The sequence below is a fragment of the Anas platyrhynchos genome, chromosome 3 (genome assembly GCF_047663525.1).
Source record: "Anas platyrhynchos isolate ZD024472 breed Pekin duck chromosome 3, IASCAAS_PekinDuck_T2T, whole genome shotgun sequence".
Taxonomy (NCBI): Eukaryota; Metazoa; Chordata; class Aves; order Anseriformes; family Anatidae; genus Anas; species Anas platyrhynchos.
Window position 1 is genome coordinate 60,602,758 of NC_092589.1, and position 18,826 is coordinate 60,621,583.

General features: G+C 37.2%; 1 protein-coding gene and 1 long non-coding RNA gene across 2 annotated transcripts in view; one reads left to right on the forward strand and one right to left on the reverse strand.

Moving 5' to 3' along the window:
* MAP3K5 (mitogen-activated protein kinase kinase kinase 5) overlaps positions 1–18,826 on the forward strand; it is a 99,902-nt gene that overhangs the window by 57,757 nt on the left and 23,319 nt on the right. Inside the window, exons 11-15 of the mRNA XM_027454464.3 lie at positions 2,486–2,593; positions 8,011–8,060; positions 13,063–13,158; positions 14,460–14,541; positions 16,451–16,584. Coding sequence (XP_027310265.3) covers positions 2,486–2,593; positions 8,011–8,060; positions 13,063–13,158; positions 14,460–14,541; positions 16,451–16,584 — 470 coding nt within the window. The remainder of the gene's footprint in view (positions 1–2,485; positions 2,594–8,010; positions 8,061–13,062; positions 13,159–14,459; positions 14,542–16,450; positions 16,585–18,826) is intronic.
* The window catches only part of LOC119716319 (uncharacterized), a 31,424-nt gene that overhangs the window by 11,790 nt on the left and 808 nt on the right, over positions 1–18,826 (reverse strand). The window contains exon 2 of the long non-coding RNA XR_005264160.2: positions 611–765. This is a non-coding gene — a long non-coding RNA (uncharacterized lncRNA). The remainder of the gene's footprint in view (positions 1–610; positions 766–18,826) is intronic.

Genomic DNA, 18,826 nt, shown 5'->3' on the forward strand with positions numbered 1-18,826 from the left:
ACAATAAACTGCTTGTCCAGAAGAAATGCATTTGGCCTGCATATTAGACTGTCTTAATTGATTTCACATGGCTACAATGGGATTGCACAGTGTGTTCCAATAAAGTACTGAGAGTCAAAATATTTAGTGTTTGCTACCAATGGTAGCAAATGCTTCTAAAACACAACTTTGTAACGTATTCCAGGTGATACTATATTGAGGTACATTTTGAAGGAAAGACATTTAATTCCAGTCTCTCTCTGACTCAACAGGCTTTGCATAGCCTATTGCCAACCACCTGTATCCTCTGTTAGAGCTTAAAAATCTATTAGAGGTAAAAATCAGACCAAACAGACAAATCTTTTTTTCAGCTACCAAACAACGTATTTCAATACTGTTACACTATGACTTGTGTATATTTCTGATTTCTTCCACAAATACTCTGCTGAAATATTATTAGATACCTTAGTGTTATACAATGTGCTGTAAAAAGTTCTTTGCCTCTATATGTTAATGATCTACAATGAGAAAATAATGTCTTGGATATTCCTTTTAACTAACTATTGGCAAATACAGCTTTTTGTTTTAAATAGTCGCTATTACCCACCAAGATACTTGAAGTAGTACATACTTGTTTTGCACAGTTCTTCTGGCTTCAGGTTGTAAATGGGATGATAAGTGATAAGGAAGAACATAGTGTTGAACAGCAATGGACTGAGACAGTGAAATGAAAGCAACATGGAACTCTCTAGGGAGTCTCTTTCTGCTTCTCTGAGGAGAACGAACCTAAAGTTTTGCAGAGAAACAAAATATTCTGAATCCTCTTTTTTTTTTTAAAAAAGAACACAGCCCAGTCTTATGATTTTGATGACAAAATGTCACAACTAGATACTTAAAATAAAAATAGCCTCTGACTTATAGAACTGTCCAAGACAAATAATTTCTTATCAAAAGACAAAATACTCATAGTAATAGCAAGAGCCAAAAGACACACTTAGTGAACATAGAGCTTGATTGTATTTGAAAACCTGTACAGGAAACTGTTCTGGTGTTGCTGACAGACATATGTCATCTCTTGTAATAAATAAATAAATAAATAAAAATATTCATGCCTATTCAAAAGCAAAACCATACCATGCAACAAGTCAGCAAAATGAAACATAGTAACTTCTTTATGCTTACAAATAACTATGTTTGCAAAAATAAAATAATCTTTTAGAAAGTCTCAGAGCTTAAACTCAAGGATCTGGGGCATTGGTAGTCACTTAGCTGGCAGTTGGTCTCCTAGCTGGTAGCATTGGTGTTGTAATTCTCTTTGCAGCAATTAGAGGAAGAAGTGATGTGGCTTGTACAGCAAGTAGGCTGTAGCCTACTGACCCCCAATTCATGAGGTGGTCTAAACCAGATTTTAAAAACTCTGTCTAGAGATGCAGATAGATACATTTGAAATTCCACCTGATATCCATTTACAGAATTAAATGCCTCAGTGCCTTTCAAAATTTGGCCTTGTGCTTCTTTCAATTTGTCCATGTGCTCATTGACTCTCTAGGAGCTGCTGGGACTTAGATATGACTGATGGCTCTTTCCAATCATTCATTACTTTCTAAAGCAATTCTCTGAACTCCCAAGATCAGTTTGGTGGAAGATAGAGTAGCTTCTTGAATTAATATAATTAATATAACTTCTCATTATTCAGAATGAGAATACCTTCCACACAGGCACTATAGATTTGTCATTTTAGACATCAGATTTTTACCTCTGAAAATCTGAAACAAATACATAAACAGTTTTAATAAGAAACCATGCTTCTTCAAATAGCTGAGCTTTGCTGACATTTTCCTTTAAAGGGCATAGATCTGAAAGCAATTCTGGCAGATCATTATTGAAGTAGCAGATTGGATTCATTTACCAAGTGGCTATGCTAGACTCAATCTTGATGCATTGTATCCCATCTCTTTCACATTATGTTTCTAGTTTTAGTTTTATTCTAGGAGCTTTTCTATAATCTTTTGCTGTCAGCCTCTTGCAGTGATGCTTGTTGCTTATGAGAAAGTCATTTAATCTTGCTACTGTGATTCACAGTGGTCTAAATCAAAAGCAGTTCATTCTGACTGTAGGCTAATGTGTGTCTTCCAATTTATCCAATTGTGCTTCTACCAAAGATAATTAAGGTACAGCCTGAATCTTGTCTACATGGGAGATACGTTCTCGAATGGCATTGCAATGGAAGGACTTGTGACAGAAGCTTTTCCAAATCTGATGACTGTCAGAGAACTCATTTGGAAAATTACACGTCACTCATAGCATGTATCTTAATTAAAAAATTGGCATTTTTATCTTAATTTAGTGTGAGCCACACTAAACTAGCCCAGTACATAAAACTCATTCATCTTGTTTCCCCTGTTTTTCTTGCTCTAGGATGACTACAAAAATAGTTTTAAAGGACTTTAATACTTCATAAATTTGACATGTTTGATACTAACTCTTACATTTTATTTTTTACAAGGTTTTAATATTGGAACCAACAAAAATCTATCAACCCTCATATCTCTCCATCAATAGTGAAGCTGAGGAGAAGACAGTGTCTATCTGGCATGTGCTGCCTGATGACAAGGTATCATGATGTTGTCTGCAGTTGTAACTTTTTTCCACAATTTAAAAGTATGCATGGAATATAAGGCATATAACACAAACAATTGTATATTGTAACTTCTGTAAAGGAGAGGGTGACTTAGCAACATAGATGAAAATAATGTGCACATACATTGACAGGTGTTTTTTCTTCTAAGTTTTTGCTGTTGCCTACTGGATCTTTGGTCTCCAGATCTTCAGTCTCCGCTATCTTTAAAACTAACTTGCATCTTTCAGATTATTTATAACCAGTGTATAATATCAGCAGATCTGATACTTAAAACTTCATAAATAACTTGCAATATACCGTCATTATGCAGATGAATGCATTGATGATAACTTCTTTCTCCAAGAGATAGCACTTCTCCTTATTGGCTCCCTCTATGCTGGACCTCATTCTCACCAAAGTTCAACAAGGCCAAGTGCAAGGTCCTGCATCTGGGACAGGGCAGTCCCAAGCACAAATGCAGGCAGGGCAGAGAATGAATTGAAAGAAGCTCTGATGAGAAAGACGTGGAGGTGTTGGTTGATGAGGTGCTCAATGTGAGCTGGTAATGTGCACTTGTAGCCAGAAAGCCAACCGTATCCTAGGCTACATCAAAAGCAGTGTGGCCAGCAGAGTGAGGGAGATGATTCTTCCCCTTTACTCTGCTCTTGTGAGTCCCCACCTGGAGCACTGTGTTCTGCTCTGGGGCCCCCAGCACAAGATACAGCATAATATGTACTTATATACCTTATACACGTTTTGTATAATGAACTTCCCTTAGTATTGCTTTTCAGCTGTGGTCAATATTCCTTTAATGTGAACATAATAAAGGCTCATGTCTTAAAATAGCAGGGGAATCAATCAAGATCATAGAATCATAGAATATCCTGAGTTGGAAGGGACCCTTAAGGATCATTGCAAAGAAATATTTGGCAGGATAGATAGACATTCAGAAAGTATAGAAATTGGAAATTCAGGGAATTCCTTAAGTCAAGGTGTGAGATAGCCAGATATATTTAGAAAGCAGTTTAGAAACTCTGGAGATGTAAAGAGAGAGGAAGCAGGTTATTACCTTCTGGGTTGCTTAGGAAGCAAAATCTTGGTAAGAGTGAAGATGGGGAGGACATCTTAGAACGCCAGAGAAAGAAGGGATCATGGAAACATGGAAGGGTTACATGAATAACGAATCAAGGCTGAGTCAGCTGGAGTCAGAACACGAGAAATAAGTGCTTCCTAAGAAATAGCACTGGTCATTCTTCAGTGGCAGCATTTTGATTGCTTGCAAGGTAGGACAGTGAAGACCTACTTTCCAGGTAATCAATACTTCAGCTTTTGTACTTGTTGCCATTAAAGGAGAAATGTTTTTGTATGCAGATTACATGATACAGTACTGCTTAGAATTTTTGTTGCAAGTTTGAGGAGAACGTAAATGAACAGTGCCTGAAATAGCACATTAGAGCACAAACTGAAATATTTGCATAGACCAATGAGTTTCTATTTGTGTTCTATTCTGACTTATGTTATTTTCAGGTAGGTTCAGCCTATGAGAATAACATTAAAAAATATATTTATGTTGTTCCCAGACAAAAGCAAAGCTTACCACATAACAAATTATGATTTCAGTATGACAGGGTAAACCTTCCTATTGTAAAGTATCTGTTCTGAAAGTGTTTCTGTACTTAGAATTTAGTCTATTTAGAAACCACTTGTACGTGTACGTGTTTTGTGCTTGTACGTGTGGGATTTTTTTGGTGTGTAGTTCATTTCCAAATATTACGTTCTGTTAAGTGGCTTGTCTATAGTATAAGAAGGAACATAGGACCAGAAAGAATGTTTTGGGCTATTGAGTCTTGTTGATCTCTGCAGAAACCCCTGCTGTATAAAGTTTCATATAAAGTGATAAAGCTCCGTCTGAATACTGGTGTAGGCTTCACAAATGACTCTCTGTATTGGCAAGTGGTTTGAGAATGTCACTGCACCTGTAAAAGAGCCTAGAGGTGGACTAGTACTGCTGAAGTAGCAGAGTGCTGATTTAGGTCTTCTAGTGTTGTTTGTAGCTGTTCCATACTAATTTGTTCTGTTGTTTACACTGTTTGTTAAACGGTTCTTCTCTGTTTACCTTACAGTATTTTTGAGGACAATCCTGGTAGCTTTTAGAGTTTAATTTAGGTAGAACAAGTAGGCTTGCTGTACTGGCTGCACCTGTTATATCACTGCTTATATTCTAATTTGAGTTAACCTTACTTGAGCAAGTGCACCCGTATTCCTAAAAAGGTATTTCATGGCATGTAAATGTTCCTTTTAGTTACAGGTATGTTTTGCTTAATATTTTTAGCAGTGGTCCTGATTTGGACAGTACATCTGTATTTTCTGTGCACTAGTGTTCACCTACCTTTGCTACCCTACTTATATGATAGCATTAGATGAGGTCAGTTTTTGATGCACTTGCTAGTATTTTTTCTCTGGCCAGAGTCCTTACTGTAGTGAGTTTCTACAGTAGCTTGGGGTCTGATTGATAGAGAGTGCAGGCATCCCTGCCCTACTAACAATAATATTTATCAAAAGAATGTACTGGCCAATTTGGTAGTTGCAACAGCTACAAACTTTCTACAGCTGAATTTTTAAGTTTGCCCAAGTCCTTTGAATCCACTGGAAACTTTACAGGGAGAAAAGCGACTAGAAGAATTTGGAGATACGGGATTCCTTGTCAGATGAATATAACCAGTCTAATATTGTCTTTAGGAAGAAATTTTGTGGAGGAAATCTGTATCATCTTTCAGCCCGCTGCACTGAAGAATGCTCTTACTTTGGTCCTTATTAGGCTGATGATAGGCTTTGTAGGGACTGGTTAACAAATAAAGACCAGCTATCGTGACTACAAGGACAGGTGAGACATCTAGGTTTGGAAGCTGCTTCAGCTATACAATTTCATTCCACATAGCATAGGTCTGTTAGAGGTCTAGCACCTTGTGCTTCAGGTTTCAGATCATAAAACTAACAGATCTACTTGATTTCCAAAATGCAGTCATTGCTTTAAGAATAAGGATTGTGAGTTATTAAGCTTATGAACTTCCCTTCATGCACGAGAAATTTAAATTCTGCTTCAAATTCAAAGTGGAATTCAGCAGAGCTTGTAGCTGGCAATTTCCTAATGAATAGGAGAATTACAATCAATAGTGGGATAAATAACATGGCCTTTTCCTCTTCTGTGGCTTTTTTTAGCAGCATATGTTATAGTTTATGCCCTTAATAATACCAGCTTTTACATAGACAAATGAATATAAAAATCAGATGGCATTGTGTTTTGTAGAATTCATGATACCTTTGCCCTCGGTACCCTAATTTTAGCAGTCCTTTCCACATGGGGCTAGAGGAATGCAGCAGTGCTGTTTGCAAGTTTGAAGTAGAACAGCCTGTCTCTGTTTCGTGTTGGCTTCTGAAACCAGTTTAAGTTTTGTTTTGGGTGGTTGGTGGTTTTTTGCCTAACTGAAGAACAGATGCTGGATTTGGATAGCATGTCTGATATGTTTACTCCAATGTATTCAAAACTTGGCAAGATCTTGAGGGACATAACTTTCATATTATTTCATTGCCTGAGAACATCGTGCGGTTAATGAAAGATGTATGAATTTGTGAGAGTTTAGTTGCATGTAGATGACATGTAAAGCCCACAATACTTATGCTTCTTGAAAATTTCTGCCTGTCAGGATGCTTGCTTTAGATTTAGACTTCAGATTATTCCCAGTACTAGGAATTGGACAAGTACCAATTGCTAAGCTCTGAAGAGAGTTTTCAAGCACGGAAAACTGGAAAGTGGTAGAGTTTGTATAGGGAGTGAGGAGTAAAAGGTGAGTGCAGATAACACCCTCTGCTAATAAGGAGGGTGTAGTAGGTGATCTTTCTTCATGAAAGAGAACCAGTCAACTTGATGAGTACCAACGCTTCATACTAGCATCAGTTGGTACTTCAAGATGCAGTCCCACTTCTTCATCTCAGGTTGTTTTCCTGTCCCTCTGCCCCACTGGAAACTCTTGCCCCCATTTAAAGTTTAAGAGATTCTGTAGTTACTGCATAATACTTTACAATTACAACAATGTGAAGTTTGTACTTCAAGAAAAATGTTTGCATGTATTCTCAGTATGTTGTGTTAAGCATTTCATAGTAGCCTCATAACCTTTAATGCAATTTGAGTAGAAAGAAGAGAATTACAGAGGAGAAAACTGATCTAGCAAGCCTTACAGAAAACTGCTATAGCTGAGAGAATGACTTTGTCTATTATTTGTTGCACATTGTGCAACTATTTTGGCCGTGTATCTGTTCTGACTCTTGTGTACGTCAATATTCATGAAATGTTTTATATGCTAGACATCTTCATGTTGTCATTTTGGATACATTTGATTGTTTGACACTCTGCCTTTATGCTATAAACTACCTCTCAGCAAGATCTGTCTCCATGCCTTCTGATTGCACAGGTGACTAAAACGCAAAATGAAGCTTAACTGTAGAGAGTATTTCCTTCAAATACATTGCTTATTGTGGTGGGATCCCAAGGTTGCCAGGACTTAAAGCTAGTGCAGTTCCACATTTTCCTGAAAGGCAAATGTTTCCATCAGAAGATACAAAAGGCTTCAGATTCCTGAAGTAACTTTTATTAAAACTTAAGCGCAGATTGATACAACTGTCTGCAGAGTGAACTTGGTTCTGCTCAGCGTGACAGATTTAAACGTAAAAGATAGGAAAATAAATGAGGCCTGGCCCTTCGTATTTTTGTAGGGTGGCTTCTTTCTTCCAGCCTAGTTTACTACTCCAGCAGCTCATAGGAGTTTTGGTATGTTCTTACTGCTCTCTTCTGGATTCCTAGGGAAGTAGTCTGCTTTCTGTTTCTTTGGACTGTTGGCCTTTGGATTTGCTCCTTCCCTGAGCATTTTCATCTCCTTTTCAAGTATTTTCCATTTCGCTCTCCAGCATCAGACTCCCTGCTCGTGGCGTTCTCAGCTGATTCTTCCCACACACTCAGGACGCTGAGCATGTAGAGCAGGCTGTTACTCTGAGATGGTTTTTCTTCCCTCTTTCTAGAAGGTTGCAAGTAAAACTGAACTGAGAAGGGCTGCCCATATAGCTTGTCCTAGGTGCTGATCTGCTGCTTCACTTACTTTCTAAAATAATATATACTGTGTTTGCAAAGCAAACAGTGAAGAGACAAACCAACCAAACCTATGTAGAACTTTTCTTGCTTTTTACGTAGGAAATGCCCTGAAGAATAACTGGTAAAAGGTAATATAGGCTGTTGTAATCCAAATGTTTCTCTTTTGGTCTCTTGAGTTCCAGGCTAGAAGATATGCCTACTGGCTCTTGATTTTCCAAAAGGAAGGGGATTTTATTTATTTAACTTTTTTTCCTCTCTTCTGTTACAGAAGGGTATTCACGAGTGGAACTTCAGTGCTGCTTCTATCAGGGGAGTAAGGTAAGTTATTTCCCTTTCATTTTTTGAAATGAAAAGAGTAATTGAATGAATATCATATTAAGCTAGTGCTGTGGAGTAATGGTGGAGTAATGGACGCAAAATTGGAGCTGAATGTTGCAAGTACTTCCACAGATGCCCTGCTGTTAGTGAAGCCCCAGGAATCTTAGTCTGGATTCAGGAGTGACTACCTTCAGGGTTCATTGTGTACAAAAATAGGAAAAAATATTTGTTAAACTTAAGAACTAATATTTTTGTAAAGTTCATAATCACTTTATGCTAATTAAGGTTGAATTATAGTAACTGCTGATGTTTCATGTCACCTTGACTGAGTTGTATTGCATCCAAAAGCTGTGGTTGTGCACTGAGATTCTGACATACTGGGAAAGTGATAAATACAATATGTACGCCATAAAATACAATATGTACGCCAGGAAGTAGCGTGGATGCAGAAACAAGGAGGATACGAGGAACTGACTAGGGAAGATGGGGAGGTGGGTTAATGTGTCTTGAAGTGTCCTAATTGCTTATCTCTTGAGTTTTGGTGTATGGATTTTCTGTGCTTGCTTTTGGTATGGTACCAAAACTCTTCCAGAGAGTAGGGAGGGGAGATTGTCAATGCAGTGATGATAATGATAAAAGTGGCAGAGTAGGGGACAGATCATGAAGTAAAAGCTCAAAGTTTGGTTCAGAGACTGAAAAAGCAAATCAATAGGAAAGGTAAATAAATAACCTCCCAAAGATTAATGTGGATTAGGTTAACATGAACTAATAAGCCATGGGATCAAGACTGATATGTGCAAGACTGGATTAGAGGAGTACAATGTTACACATTGAAAACCTTCTAGGTTTTCTTTGATCTGTGAGATACAAAGGAGAAATTTTTGCCATCTTTGGCAAACTTTGCTTGGCTTCAGGGGAGTATTTTGTGCTAGGAAGAACTATTTGTTGCAGGTTTTTCTTAGCAGGGATGTTTGTGTTGTATTGTGTACCAGTGGGTCTGCACTGCTAGCCCAGCTTAAATGTAGTGTACGTTTTTGTTTGAGAGGGTCCAGCCTTGCAATTTGTGCCTGCTGATACTACGAAAGTAGTGTTCTACCATTGTTGTGCTCCCTTTAGATCAGATCTTCTTCTTAGTCTCATTTGTTTTTGTAGGATTTATCTGTACTTTGGCATCCTGTGACTTTCCACTTGGTGTTTGTATTTAGTGTAATTAAAAAAAAGTCCAGAAATCTAACTTTTTTTTAAATAGTCATTGCTCTGTTCTAATAATAGCTGTTCCATACACACAAAGCTGTTGCTATGTCTGCAGTACGTTTTTTGCACAGATGGATGATTATTTTTCCTTCCAACAACTAACTTAAAAACAAAACACCGTCAATAGACGTAGAAGTTCAATCCCGTGGGATATAGCTTATTTTTAGCAAAAATTGCAATGATACATTTAGTTTGGTGTAGTTTGGGTTTTGGTTACGGTATGTTTTGCTGTGCTTCTTTAAAAACAAAAAAAAAAAAAAAAACAAAAAAAAAACAAACACTTTTTTGGCATTATTAAGCTATAGTGTGGTTAGTACTTTTTTAGTATACTCATTTGTTATTTAAACCTGTCAATAGTCAATTATTTGTCAATCGAAATTCCAATCTGTTCATCTGGACAGATGCTCAAAACCCCTTGGAAAACTTCAAAATGAGCCAGTGTCAAGAGCCACTGAGTTTTTAGGAAACTTAGTGGCTGCCTCTGTGAAGAGCTGGAGGGGGAAATCTTTGTCTTACGCAATTATAAAACTGAATAAGTCTAGTTTTCAAACATGCAAGTTTCTAATTTTTCCTTTTTCAGTGTTTTTTTTTTTTCTTTTCATTTTTTTTCCTGGCTTTATGAAGATAAATATTCTTTGGGGTGGGACATCCTTCAGAACCAGGCCTGTTTCTAATTTATTTTTGTATCCGAACTATTTTTGACTCCTCTGAAACTTCTAGACTTAAAGCTGTCTAGGAAGGGAAAGTTCCCAGCCTTATTAAGGATTCTCTGCCTCTCTAGACTAGTAAGAGCCAGCTTTAAAGGTGCAGCCTTAACATACAAGGGAGGTCTTTGTACATGATCTTGGAGGCTTTTTCTGCAAAGGCCTCCATAAACATTTACTGCATTACGTGAGGAGTCTCTTGGCAGCAGGGCTGAAGAGACATCTAGCCCTGAAATGAGTAATGTTTTTGATAAATACTTCAAACAAATGTTTGAGGGGACAATTATTCTGTGTGGTCCTTATCAGTCAGTGTAATCAGCGTCTTATTTTATGAGTAAGAGTTCAACTCTAAGGAGTTGCACAGGAACCTGAAAATGTGTATAGAGCTCCCTGAACACACTGCTGAATCACACTCTATGTGCAGGAAATCATAGTAATTGGGCTTAGCTTAAAAAAAACAACACTCAGTGATTAGTAGTTTGTGCACTAACGTAAATAACTCTGCTTTCATCATATGCCTTCTTGACCTCTCAAATGCAAATGTTTATTATTGAATCAGGCTAAAAGTACTGTTAATCCTTAAAGGCTTTATCAGAGCTTTTGGAACCTAGCTGCTTCCCCAAGGTGCTTTGCATCTCTTCCTCAAGTTATCCAGAAAACTCCCTAGTATTCATTATATAAGCAAGAAGATAATTATTTTTCTAATTCAAAGATAAAAAATAAAGTAGAATAAAGTTGGTAGACTACAAATTGGAATTTCCTTGGTGTTCATTACAAGCCCTGGATTGTGAAATAACTGCTACTTGTGTCGTTTCCATGGGAAAATGCCACAGAGATCATGACAATAAATGTAGTGTTAGAAACAGTGATAAAGTTGGATTCAGATCTGCAATCAATTTTTTTCATAGTTAAAGAATTAACAGGGATGTTCATCTTCCATCCCAAGTTCATGAAATTTGGAATCTTGTCAGACTGCGTAGTTATTACAGCGGAAGGTGTCTATCCTTCTCAATTCTGGAAAACAAATAAAAAATTCCATGAAGCTGCTTTTCTATGGTTTCTGCCAACGCTTAACTGTTTTATCTGCTGCTTCATCTAGAATTTAGTTAGCAGTAGTTACAGCATCTGCACTATTTGTCATTAGCTAATGGGAGTTCTGGATGCACATGAGTTGGGCACGTGGCCACGTTGCATTGTGCTTCCCTGCTTGTCTTTTGAGTTTTGCAAATTGAGCTCCAATTCTGCTGTCATAGAAGTCAGTGGGTATTACATATGCTCAATAACTCTCAAAATGAGGCGTTTCCCAAGCAAATTACAGTTTCTTTTTATAACTTCGTATTTTTTAGTCTTTCTTTCCTTTTCCCCACCTTAACTTTCTTTTTTGGGGGGCGAAGAGGAAAGCAATATATATATAACCAATATAAACATCCTTAAAGGCCTTAAATATTTATGAATTTACCTGGCCTCTGTGTATGCTCTACATTCTTACCTTTTTATTCATTGCTATTTTAATGGCTTCTGTGCATGTCATGTTAGTAAAATGTTTAAACTCACACGGAACTTTAGATGAATGAGTAATTCTGTTAATGTCAGCTGGAGTAACTCCACAGCTAGAAAGTTCATGTGTATGCTTGAAAAATTTAATGAAATGAAAGCTGACTGGTAAACCAGGGGCAGTGACTGTCTTCCCAGACATGTGTATCACTTAGTGCATATGAACTTTTCCTGATAAAAATAGGCCAGTATCAACACCCAATGACAGGTAGTAATGAATCTGTCTTCTCATAAGTAGCTTTATGAAATGCAGATCCCCAGCTTGTCTAAACAGCAGTTTCTTTATCAAAAGTTACAGCAAGGAATCTACAGTAGAGGAATCATAAAAAGAAGCAACAACCATAGACACCTATTAAATGTTGAAACTTATAAGTATTTCCTGACATTTAAAGAACTGTTATGTTAAATCATAAATTCTTTGGCAAGATATAGCAGAATAAAGTAGAATATTATTCTAAGTTAATCAAAACCATGATGAATATCTCAATCCAACTAGAATAGGTTGATTTCATTAGCAGTGTAGATTTTGTATAGTGTCTTAGTAAGAAGTGTTAATTTGTTCTGGTTTCTCAAATACTGTATCATATTGTCATAACAGCTCTAGCCAGCTTTTTTTCTCTTTCTGATACGCTAGCAATCAATTACACTGAATCATCTTGACACCTGACCCTCAACATGTGACAGAATTACGGAAAGAGCACTTTCAAATGATGTTTAGTATTTTCTTTAATGAACACGGTGATGACATGTATATAGAAAAAAAAATCTGGTGAATGATTATATTTGCAAGAGCTGCAAACTACTTTGGGTAGAAAACTAGCAATTACATCAGAGTTTGTACATCTTTTATCCTGAGGCATATATGCATCCATAAGAAAATGTCATACGTATTTCTAAGTTATATTTGTACTCCTGTTTATGAATGCAAAACTGAAGGAAGGAATGGGTGGGCAAGGCTGGTCAAGTCATTCACCTATTTATTTTTTTTTAACGTTGACTTAATTTACAAATATTTTTCCATTATACTATCACTTTACCAGTTCCTATGGAACCAATTGGAAACCTCTGTGTTCAGGATTGAGCTGTGGCTTATTTCTAAAGGTGGAAGAATTCATGATTTCAGTACAAAGGCCAGCTTCCTAATGTGATCCTGAAGCAATGTTTCATCCTGACTTTAGGGCTAGCATTTAAGGCCCTTACCTAAATGCACTGGAAACAAAAATGACTCGTCAATTTAAATCATTCTTTTAACTTCTTTGCTCCTACTTTTTGTTGGTCAGCGTAGGGGACAAAACAAATGATAGCAGACAACTGAATATGAACATTGGAGGATATAAGAATATAATTTTACAGTAAGGAAAGACTATGGCTTTTTAGGTTTAATCTGGTGCTTTTTCACAATAAATATGTTGATTGGTGTGGTTTGACATAGCTGGTAGAAGCCCATATGTGTTCTTCTAATAACATATTCTACTTGGCTGTTCTTTCAGCATTTCGAAGTTTGAAGAACGGTGCTGTTTCCTGTATGTGCTGCACAACTCAGATGACTTTCAAATCTATTTCTGCACGGAACTTCACTGCAGAAGGTGTGTCATAGTTATTTCAAAAAACAATCTGCGTTAGGGTGAATGTTGTCTGCATGTACAACAGTGGCTGACTGTTTCGGAACTATGGTGAGAGCATCCTCAGTTGTCACAGTCTTTTACATGAAAGCATAGTACTACCCTAGAGATGCATGAGGTTTGAAAAGTCAGAGAACAAGCTCAGACAAATACTAGAAACATAATTAAGATTTACATTTTTATGCATTTTGTGGTATTATTTTTCGCTATTTTCCATGTTAAGGCTTACTATAAGTGTTTGCTGCCCCACATTGAACAAAACATTCTAAACTTACAAATGGGCTTTCTGAAATAGCAGTATTTGTAGTAACAACAATAATCTAGGAGATCTCGTTAAGATTTTTATTTTAGTGTAGTTGAAGTTTTTATTTCTGATTACAGAGAAGCACACTTGATGTCCTTTACATTAGCATTGCGGTTACTTAAGTATGACTGCAGGAGTATCCCTATTAGAAACTTGGAAAGGGTTTGCACAAAATTAAGGGTATTTTAGCTACTCAAAGCTGCACTTCTGTGCTCTGAGCTTAAAGGCTGTGGTCTTGAATGGATCCAGAATTGATCTTGAATTGTTCCTGGAGAGGATTTCTTGTATTCTTGTCCTTAAAAAGGCTGCAGCTGTACCAAAATTTACTGTATTACTTTATGTTAATGGCTGTGGCTACCTTGAAGCTCAATTCTTAGCTCGTCCTCTCATCAACTCCAGTCAATACGGGTTCTTTTACCGTGTTCCCTTTGTATCTGAATATTTCTCAGAAGATGAGTGAGCAGTAGCTTGGCATGATATTTTTGCCTATGTTTTTTCAAAGGAGGTAAGTCATATGTAGTGATATTTTTAAATGGGAATTTGAAAAATAACCCCCCCCCCCTTTCATTGAAACTGAAACTAGTCTTTCTGCTCTACAAAATGCTTCAGTGCTTTCATTGGATGTAAAGGAACAATGTTATAGGACAAGAATTTCACCCAATATGTACGTAGATTTTTGAAATGCGAATTCTATTGATAATTTCAGACATCATGGATGTCTCATCACATATAAAAGATGGACATTAAGTAAGTAGGGGAGGTGCTAGTTTTGCTGTTAAATCTCCATGTAAAAAATCTTCTTTTTCCTTTTTGCTGACAAATGAGCTTTTAAACCCAATCTATACTTAAATCTAATCTTTCATTTCATTCAGTACTTTAGAGAGAAGTGCTTTGTATGTCACCATGCTGTCTCAAATATGTATTTGCATTTTTTTAATTTTCTTTTTCTTGCTTTTAACAGGTTTTTTGACATGGTGAACAGCATCACTGAAGAAATAGGGAAGACTACAGAGGAAGGGGAATGTGATGGAGACTCCCTGGAGGTATATAGTGTGTTTTTTGTTGTTTTTTTAAACTTATTTTCAACCCACCAACTATTATGGGTTTCTACTCTAGAGTTTCACTAAGGGAATAAATTACTCATCCCTTCACTAAAAGAAGTTAAATGAAAGCTATGGTTTACAAAACTTTATCCCCTACTAATTATTATTTAATGATTCTTTGTAACACATCCAGGTTTTATACCCAACGTAGATTAATTGCTTATTTCAGTTAGCATACCCACTTGAGAAAGTACTCATCTGAAATTCTTCATAATTGCACTTTATTGCAAAGTAATTCTTGCTACAGTTACTTCAGAGTCTAGTCATAGTCAGGCAATATTAACATCTGTTTAAATTTATAGACTGTCTATTTCGTGCATCGCTGGAATCACATTATTGGCAGGTCATCTGCATAACAAACAAGGATATAATTGTAGTTGGGGAAGGCTTGTCCATGGTAGTTACGATATGTAGGCAAGCATTGTAATGAGCAGCAAACTCAAATCAAATGATGATGATGGTGTGGGTGGGAGTCTTTCTACCCTTAGCCTACTAACTCTCACAGCCTAGGATGCCTTACTTCTGCTATCAACCATGTTAGCTAAGTTATAGCTTGCATGTGTATGTCATTACACTATATTTCCACCTTGATTTTTTATCTGAACATACACATAGCTGAAAAGTGAATGCAAGGCCACTGAGTGCAATGCAATACTTGAGGTCTTTAGATTTTCTTGTAGGTGGCAGGAAACAAGATGGAATATTTAGGATCATGTCCTGGATCTCTGGAGACATCTGAAACTAACTGAAAAAGTCAGTATTGAATAATAAATCCAGTACTCTGTCCCAGTTTTGACGTTGGAATTTTTATAGTATATCTGAAATTGGAGATGGGACAAATGGAAACCACTAGAGTGACATGTGGGCTAAAAAAAAATACCCTATAATGAGAAACTATGATTATCTAATTGTTTTATTTTAGCAAAAAGAAAAGCAGTAGGTCACTTGATTATAGTGCGTATCTTTATGGGGAAAATTGCTAATTGTTAGTAGGCTCTTTAGTTTAGTAGAGAAAAAAAAAAAAACACAATGAAATATAGTGATGCCAAAAGATATAAGAATTAAAAATAAGAGGAATGACTTCACCCTGAGAACCTGTTGAAATATTACTAAAGCTAGTAGTGGTTTATCTGAATCTTTTACTAAAAAGATATCAATCTTCATTTGCAAGGAAAATATAAATGCTTTATTTAGTCTTGAGCTACTGGTCTCAGCATGGGAATGAGCAAGTGAAATTACATGTCTGTGTTACACAAGAGGACAGATGAGATAATCTAATGACCGTTTCTGGGCTGGCCTTAAACTCTTTGAAATTAAAATTCAGCCGAAACCATGGTTAACACACTGCAATCCTGACTAACCTCCATTGGCAGGCTCTGCTGTCTGACCTGGCACTGGCAAAGTTGGTTGTGCTGTTTTTGGAAGATGTGGTCAGGTCAGGAGAGCATCTGGAATAAATTAAGACACACTTGCTTTGTGTGTCTGGGTAGAAGCTGAAGTTCTCAGTTTGGTGCAGAGTGCCCTCTGTCGTCCTTTGCTGTCTTTACTCCTGCCAATAGGATTGCGGGTGCTGTTAAAATATATAAATGTAACTACACAGAACAGATAAAGGCCAGCTTAGCTTTTCACACTTACCTTAGATGGCTGCCTTAGAAGCCAATGCTTTCCATAAAGTCAGTGGAGTGACAAGAACATGTCTGCACAGTACTCAAATTGTCATCTTGAAGTATTTTCCTCTCTTCTGTAGTCTTAAGAAAGAAGCTAACGTCCTAGATGCCTTGGTTGTGTGCACGGAGTCAGATGAAATACATCTTACCTCTGTTTCATTTAAATGTTTTTTGTTTTGCAGTATGATTATGAATATGATGAAAATGGTGAACGAGTAGTTCTGGGGAAAGGAACATACGGCATTGTATACGCAGGACGAGATTTGAGCAATCAAGTCAGAATTGCTATTAAAGAAATCCCAGAAAGAGATAGCAGGTATGGTAATTGAGCCTTATTCCTGACTTTGTGCATTATATGCTTTCATTATTAAGTAATCTAATGAACCAAAATCTGATTAAGTGATCTGAAGGAAGAGCTCCCATCACTCTTTCACAAAGCTGTCAATAAATTGTCAGTTATATCATGGTAATTCCCTTTCTTTGTAAGGAAACATTTCCATGTTATGGAATGATTTATGATTGCAATTACTGAGAATTTGTTTTCTAGTTTTGGTCTTAGTAGTTCACAATAATTTCTCCTTCCAAAAGAAATACTGCTGAAATACAGAATCTTGCTCAAATACCTTGTGAAAAGCTCTGTCTTAAGAATGTTTATAAGAAGCATGCATACATAAGCAGGATCTTGTAAAAGAACTTCTGAAATTTATAACTTCCACAATCCTTTAAAACTCTGAGCCTGAATTGTTGATGAAGACATTGTCCTTTTTCTGTTTGAGCCTACTAATTTATTATGAAGTCCCTTCACAGTAGTACAAAACATGTAATGATCTCTTCGTCCATGCTTCTTAATGCAGTAACTTTGTCTGTGTAGTGCCTTGTTTCATTTATAATAGTTAACATGTAAAGGCCAAACATGTCATGTCTATTGTACTTGTATATCTTGAGGTTTGTAGTGTATAGTATTCTGAATACATAATTTCCACAAATATTCTGATGAAAGTGATAGCAAGTCTACACATACAATTTCTTCGCGAATAGAACTGACTTTAAAAATAACTTGAAAGTTTAAAAATTCTACAATTACATTTGTTTTTGTGGTCAAGTGTTGTGCGAGCTATTTCTTAACAGGTGAGTCAAGCACCTGGATCTTTGAAGTGCCTCTCAGATTATAAAGTATCATCAAGACTATAACTTGTGCCTCTATATTCAGAAAGCTAGGAAAAGTAGGAAACAGTTACTTCCGTGGTCGGTAAATCCCTCTTTTTCCTAATGATTAAAGAAATATTTTAATGAAGGAAGCTCTTCTGATAAATACAGAACACTACTTGTTATCAGGAGGAATAGCATACTAAGTGAATAATGGTAAAATACTGGGTGTGCCAATTGGTGTACTTTGTCCGTCATTTAAGTCAGGAATAGACTCCATATTTGCAAGGTTTTTTTTGTCTTTTGCCCATTTGACTTTTTTTTTTTTTACTATCCTGATCTAATGAATAGTTTTGCCATCAGCAGAATTTCCCATATTTTAGCAACACCTGCGGGAGCTGGTTGATGAGAAGGTCAACATGAACTGGCAATGTGCACTTGCAGCCCTGAAAGCCAACCATATACTGGGCCGCATCAAAAAAAAAAAGCAGGTTGAGAGGCATGTTTCGCCACCCTCTCCTCTGCTCCTGTGAGGCCCTGCCTGGAGTGCTGCGTTCAGCCCTGGGGCCCCCAGCACAAGAAGGACATGGATGTATTAGAATGAGTCCAAAGGAGGGCCACAAAGATGGTCCCAGGGCTGGAGCACCTCTCCTGTGAAGAGGAGGGACAGGCTGAGGGACCTAAGGTTGTTCAGCCTAGAGAAGAACAGCCTCCAGGGAGACCACATGGCAGCCTTCTAGTACCTAAAGGGGGCCTACAGGAAAGCCGGGGAGGGACTCTTTGTCAGGGAGCATGGTGGCAGGACAAGGGTTAGTGGCTGTAAACTAACAGAGGGTAGACTGAGATTAGGTATAAGGAGGAAATTCTTCAGTCTGAAGGTGGTGAGGCCCTGGCACAGGCTGCCCAGAGAAGCTGTGGATGCCCCACCCCTGGAGGTGTTCAAGGCTAGGCTGGATGGGGCTTTGGGCAGCCTGGTTTAGTGGGAGGTGTCCCTGCTTGTGGTGGGTGGGGTGTTGGAAGTGGATGGTCTTTAAGTTCCCTTCCAATCCAAATAATTCTAAGATTCTATGATTCCAAGAAATCCTACATCTTTCTAAAGAATTTTCTTAGGGATTTATTTGCTTAATTATGTAAGTTGCTCAAGACTAAATTAACTGTGTAGTTTAACAGTTCTGGGGGAAGAATTACATGCATGTTTCTGTTGCCACTCCGAATTAATATTCTGGTACAACTCAGAAATATAACCTCAGATGATTTTTGAATTTCTGAATGACTAACAAGGTAGTTGGAATGTTTATTGTTGTGCAGAGGGGTGTGACGAAACTCGAATTATTTTTAGTGCATAGACTGAGGGCTGCATGAGGGTCACACTTCCTTTAATGAAATACTTTTTGTTTTCTATAACATTCATA